Source organism: Gadus morhua, chromosome 17 (assembly GCF_902167405.1).
Source record: "Gadus morhua chromosome 17, gadMor3.0, whole genome shotgun sequence".
NCBI classification, from domain to species: Eukaryota; Metazoa; Chordata; class Actinopteri; order Gadiformes; family Gadidae; genus Gadus; species Gadus morhua.
The window spans coordinates 771,213-777,350 of NC_044064.1; the positions used below are offsets into that span (position 1 = coordinate 771,213).

At 50.9% G+C, this 6,138-nt stretch overlaps 1 protein-coding gene across 1 annotated transcript in view; it reads left to right on the plus strand.

Moving 5' to 3' along the window:
- Nucleotides 1-6,121, plus strand: part of slc7a7 (solute carrier family 7 member 7) — a 12,112-nt gene extending 5,991 nt beyond the window's left edge. Inside the window, exons 3-10 of the mRNA XM_030337570.1 lie at nucleotides 793-918; nucleotides 1,391-1,535; nucleotides 2,569-2,692; nucleotides 3,472-3,575; nucleotides 3,928-4,024; nucleotides 4,149-4,298; nucleotides 4,665-4,848; nucleotides 5,327-6,121. Of these exons, the coding sequence (XP_030193430.1) occupies nucleotides 793-918; nucleotides 1,391-1,535; nucleotides 2,569-2,692; nucleotides 3,472-3,575; nucleotides 3,928-4,024; nucleotides 4,149-4,298; nucleotides 4,665-4,848; nucleotides 5,327-5,400 (1,004 nt within the window). The 3' untranslated portion in view covers nucleotides 5,401-6,121. The remainder of the gene's footprint in view (nucleotides 1-792; nucleotides 919-1,390; nucleotides 1,536-2,568; nucleotides 2,693-3,471; nucleotides 3,576-3,927; nucleotides 4,025-4,148; nucleotides 4,299-4,664; nucleotides 4,849-5,326) is intronic.
- Nucleotides 6,122-6,138: the final 17 nt, after the last annotated feature.

Consider the following 6,138-nt stretch of genomic DNA (forward strand, 5'->3'; position numbering starts at 1 on the left):
CCCCCCCCCCTTATCACCACAGGGGGCCGACCGACCAGACGCTGTTCAAACCTTGAGACGAGAACAGATAAAGAAATTCAAGAGCGCGATGAGAGAGAGAGGGAGAGAGAGGGAGAGAGAGAGAGAGAGAGAGAGAGAGAGAGAGAGAGAGAGAGAGAGAGAGATAGGGAGATGTTGACGCAGCGTTTCAGGGGAGTGGGAGGTACACTTGTTACTCCAGGACTCTCCCTAGGCTGCCTTTGAGTTGGTTCCCACACAATGCATCTGATGTGAATACAGTACACACTAATGTGTACACACTAACACTTATAGATCTCGATTCAGAGGAAACTACTACCTCTGGTTCGCCGTATTGAGAGTCTGCTTGCTCAGGGACAAACAACAATGTACTCCTTGAGACGGCTCTACGTACCTGTGTGAGAGAATGTGTGTGTGTGTGTGTGTGTGTGTGTGTGTATGTGTGTCCAAGTATGTATGTGCTACACTCAGCTGTTTCCTGCTCTGAAAAACAAGAGTGGACTGCTTGGGTCAGCAGCCTCGCTTCCTCAAACCCTTCAGACTGGCAGGGAGGAAAATATGTGTGCGTGTGGATGCGCGTGTGTGTGTGTGCGTGTGTGTATCTGTGTGTGTGTGCGCTTGTGTGTCTGTGTGTGTGTGTCTGTGTTTGTGCACAAACAAACCAAACCAAAATCCAAACAATAACCACTAACCCAAAGAGAAGGGGTGAGCCGATGCCTGCGAGGCTGTGAGTGTGGGGGGAGGTTCACGTGTGGTTCTCGTCCCGCTCCGCAGGTCTGCTGACGTTCGTGAACTGTGCGTACGTCAAGTGGGGCACCAGGGTGCAGGACTTCTTCACCTACGCCAAGGTCATCGCGCTCATCGCCGTCATTATCACCGGCCTGGTGAGGATCGGACAAGGTAGGGGTCATCTGCGTCCCCCCCCCCCCCCCCTCCCCCGTCTCCCCCCCCCCCCCCTCCTCCCCCCCCCCCCCCCCCCCCGGCAGAGTGGCGGGTTCTGAACCCGACCGTCTCTCGGGGGTTTGTCCACACACCCATCGTCCTTCCACTTTGAGGCCTTCGTCAGACTGATGATGAGAGAACCAATCAAAGGACAGGAATCTGTTGTTTTGATAAACCCCGCCAGTCCTGCAGTCCGCTGGTTAACAGCAACACAAACTCTAGTTCCCATGGTGACGGAATGGTTGTGGCTCCAGAATACTCATTAGTTAACAGCAGGTGCTTTAAAAAGATACTTAAGAAGCAGAGATGTGCAGCGGTCCGCGGCCTCCTTGTGAATGTCCCCTAAACGCTCGGGTGTGTGTGTGTGTGTGTGTGTGTGTGTGTGTGTGTGTGTGTGTGTGTGTGTGTGTGTGTGTGTGTGTCTCCTCAGGTCACACCCAGAACTTCGAGGGCATGTTCGAGGGCTCCTCCACGGACCCCGGGGCTCTCGCCCTGGCCCTCTACTCCGCCCTCTTCTCCTACTCCGGCTGGGACACGCTCAACTTCGTCACCGAGGAGATCAAGGACCCAGAGAGGTAAAGGAATAGGGTCACGATTAAAGGGGAGGACATTCATAGGGTCACGATCAAAGGGAAGGACATCCATAGGGTCACGATTAAAGGGGAGGACATTCATAGGGTCACGATCAAAGGGGAGGACATCCATAGGGTCACGATCAAAGGGGAGGACATCCATAGGGTCACGATTAAAGGGGAGGACATCCATAGGGTCACGATTAAAGGGGAGGACATCCATAGGGTCACGATTAAAGGGGAGGACATTCATAGGGTCACGATTAAAGGGGAGGACATTAATGTATATGATTAAAGGACAGGCTGTATGTGATATATTAATGATTTAAAGGGGAGGCTACATATGTGATATAGTAATGATTAAAAGAGGAGGCTACATATGTGATATATTACTGATTAAAACGGGAGGCTGAATATATCATAAAGTAGTTGATAAATGGGAGGGGGAACTCTTTTTGCTAGACACACCCAAGCTGTATTCACGTCAATAAAGAAACAGATTGTGGATTGGGAAATAGTGAGTCAGAATCCAACCTATTTATATATCAAATTCAGTGTGTCGGAGAGATGGAGACGCTGAGAGCTCCAGTGATGTGTGTGTGCATGCATGGACCGTGCACGTGTTGGTGTGTGTGGGTGTGTGCATGCATGGACCACACACGTGTTGGTGTGTGTGTGAACGTGCATGTGGTGCGTGCATGTGTGTGTGTGACGTGTGTGTGTGTGTGTGTGTGTTTGTGTGTGTGTGTGTGTGTGTGAGGGAATGCTCGGTTTCGCCCCTGCTTTGATTCACGCCGTCCATCAGACGATCATATGAAGCAAAACGAGGCACGTGATTGGACTGCATGCCTCTCTGGGAGTTCTCAGGCAGATTAGGTGACTGACTCCACAACACCTACCCCCCCACCCCCGACCCCCACCCCCCACGGGTCAGCTCTCAACCTCTGTTGCTCCTGCACTCCTCTGAAGTATTATTCTCCCTCTTCCCTCTCCCGGTGCTCTGGCTCCCCCTGCTGGTGATTGTGGTGAACCGCAGGAACCTGCCGCTGGCCATCGCCATCTCCATGCCCGTTGTCACAGTGATCTACATCCTGACCAACGTGGCCTACTACGCCGTCCTGCCCATCAACGCCATACTGGACAGTGACGCCGTGGCCGTGGTGAGTGCTCTGGTCTCTCTCTCTCCTGCACACGCTCGCTTTGTGGCAGATTAAACCTCACGCAGTAGGCCGTTACCTCCTCCAGGCCGCGTGTCGTTTGAGTCTGGAGTTATGGACCCTTTTAAGTCCAGCCGGGGTATTTTGGGGGTTAAAATTGTTTGAATAAATGTATCAAAGAAAGTATTATTTTAAAGAATTCCAACCCCACCAGGGACCGGTTTTGAATAGGATTAAAGATCAGAGTAATGTTGTTAACCCCTTCACCTCGAGAGGACCCCTATCCCCCCCCCCCTTTAAAGGCATTAAACACATGACAGAGCGGTGTGACCCACCCCCTTTTAGTTGATTCATTCTCAACTATTACCATTGATAGCTCAATGAAACACAACTCTGCTGAAGTACAATCCCAAAACCATCAAGAACAAAGTCCACCTTTTCTAGCTACGACCATAAATGATGCCTTACCTTTGTTGTTTCTGTCGTCAGAGTTAGGTTGAATCGCATGTTTGATGTAATGCTTAATATAAACCGATTATCTGGTGTCTCTGGGCAACATTTTGACACCTCACCGCCGGGGTTCCACATCCATGTCTAGACGCTTAGGGAGGGTTTCACAGGACGGGTCGATCGCCTGCAGAACACGCGGCCTTGGTCGCCATCTGGTGGCCGTGTGGTGCACTTGCACGATCGTCTTTGCCTGGCGCCTCAGACCTCGACCATAACTGGCGTCCGACAGCCCGGCGTGCATTAAGCCCCGCCCCCTCTCTCCTCCCCGCCAGACGTTTGCCGACCAGGTGTTTGGCGTGATGAACTGGACCATCCCCCTGGCCGTGGCGCTCTCCTGCTTCGGGGGCCTCAACGCCTCCATCCTGGCCTCGTCCCGGTGGGTAACCATGACAACCCCTCCTCCGGGCCCAGGGTCAGAGGGTCCGTGTGTGTGTGTGTGTGTGTTTGTGTGTGTCTCTCTGTGTGTGTGTGATATGAAGATGGAATGCTTACACACAAACAACTCGATTCGATGATAAAAAAAAAGACACACCCGCTGAAAAACAGAAAGTTAATTTCCTGTCTCGTGTTTGTCTTTGAGGGCAGATTATTGGTCGCGTGTCTAACGTTTGTGTGTGTGTTTCTGTGTCTGTGTCTGTGTGTGTGTGTGTGTGTGTGTGTGTGTGTGTGTGTGTGTGTGTGTGTGTGTGTGTGTGTGTGTGTGTGTGCGTGTGTGTGTGTGTGTGCAGGCTGTTCTTCGTGGGCTCCAGGGAGGGCCACCTGCCCGACTACCTGTGCATGATCCACGTGCACCGCTACACCCCCGTTCCCGCGCTGCTCTTCAACGTGAGTAGCCCCCGGCGTCTGCTAGCCGCGCCGTGCTAACGATGCTAACGACGTAGCTCGCGCGTCGCGCTCCACCTCGTACCCAGACGTTCACCTCCCCCTGCCTGGTGTGTGTCTCTCCCAGGGGGTGATGGCGTTGATCTACCTGTGCGTGGAGGACATCTTCCGGCTCATCAACTACTACAGCTTCAGCTACTGGTTCTTCGTGGGCCTGTCCATCCTGGGACAGCTGTACCTGCGCTGGAAGCAACCGGACCGCCATAGGCCCCTCAAGGTACCGCTCTCACGCCACTCGGCTCCACTCGTTTAACCTTAAGTATTATTTCCGTAGTGCGTGTGTGCGCTAAAACCCACCTTTTTACGATTGTTCTCACTGCATAACCTCCTTCCCTTCCTCCTGTTTTACTAATATACGTTCTTATAAATGATTTTATTTTGTGTTCGCTCTGTAAAGGGTCTTTGAGTACTTCAAAATACACTCGATGAATCAAATGTACTATTATTATTTTGTTTTTAATCGGTGTGGCCATTACATCTTCAGAATGGTCAAAGTTCTGCCCTCTGCTGTCCCAACACCGTTGCTCCATCGCCCGTCTCGGTCTAACGCTGACCTCTGACCTCTCCCCCCGTCCCCCAACAGCTCAGCCTGTTCTTCCCAATCGTCTTCTGCATCCTGACGGTGTTCCTGGTGGTGGTGCCGCTCTACAGCGACACCGTCAACTCCCTGATCGGCATCGGCATCGCCCTATCAGGCATCCCCGTTTACTTCCTGTGCATCTACACTCCGGCCACCAAGAGGCCGCTGTGGCTGCGGCGCCTGATCGGTGAGGCTCTCTCCAGACGATCACCTTCCACTGTTTCAACGCTCTGCCTTTAACCCTAGAACCAATGTAATGAGGCGTGGATTGAGCTAGGGGCTACTAGACAGAATCCTCAGGTCCTCATCACGTTGAACATCAGTTTTGAGCGCAAAAGTGGGTTGCACTTCCTCGCAACTTCATTTTGAACCTTTTAGATACAAATGACTCACACAATTATTGTATGTTGTACGTCCTTTCACTTAATTTAGAACTTAGCATCGTGTAGCATCATATCCCAGCTATCTTTATGTACGGTTATGAAGGGGTTAACCTAGTGCTTGTAATTTGGCTCACTAGGTTATATGAACATCCTTACTGTTCCGACAGAGATATTGTTTCTCTTTCTTCTGACCAATGTACTTATTGTAAGTCACTTTGGGTAACAGCGTCTGCTAACCGGGCTCCGCCGTTAACCCCCCCTCTCCTCTCCTCCTCCCTCCAGCCCGGTCGGGCCTGCTCATCCAGAAGGTGTGCTTCTCCGTGCTCACCGAGATGGACACCGACCACGAGGAGTGAAGCTCCGCCCCCTCCGCCCCCCCCCCCCCCCCCCCCCCCCCCCCCCACCTGCTCCTCTCAGACTGTTAGGAAACGCACAAGGGACCCGGCTGGGACTCAGAGCCGGATGTCCTGCCAATCAGGACGGAACCGGCTTTCTTGTCCTCTCCGATGGTTGATCGTCACCATGGTGACGACGACTAAACAACCATCCCCTGCCACGACGAAGCTGGTAACCGTGACGAGCCGGTGGTGTTTCGGTGGTCGGACTACAGAGAACTATTTAAGAATCAACACCCCTTTTTTATATATATATATTATATAGTAGAATTCTTTTTTTTTTTAAGATGTCTGAAGAACTACATTGATTTTATGTTCCCAATCAAACAGACCTGAATGCAATACATTATTTTGATTACGGTTGGATGGTTGAAGTGAAAAGCCTTTGAAACCAAAAGCACTGTGGACCAAATAAACTGCGTAGTACGATGTATTATAATATAGAGGGAGGTGTAAAAACCGTCTTTACTCCAGGGAGCTAAAGCGATGTTCTGAGATGTTTCACAGCTAGAAGACATTGTTTTAAGGGCTATCTCTGCCAAATTTGAACTAAAATTGAATTGACTAATATATTAACAATCGAATGAACAGTTAAAGGTTTTAGAATCATGTTGCTCTGATCACCATAAACAAGTTCAACTTTAAAAGCGTTTATTTATAATAAAATTACCAGTGAACATAATCTGAGTCCTTTCCATT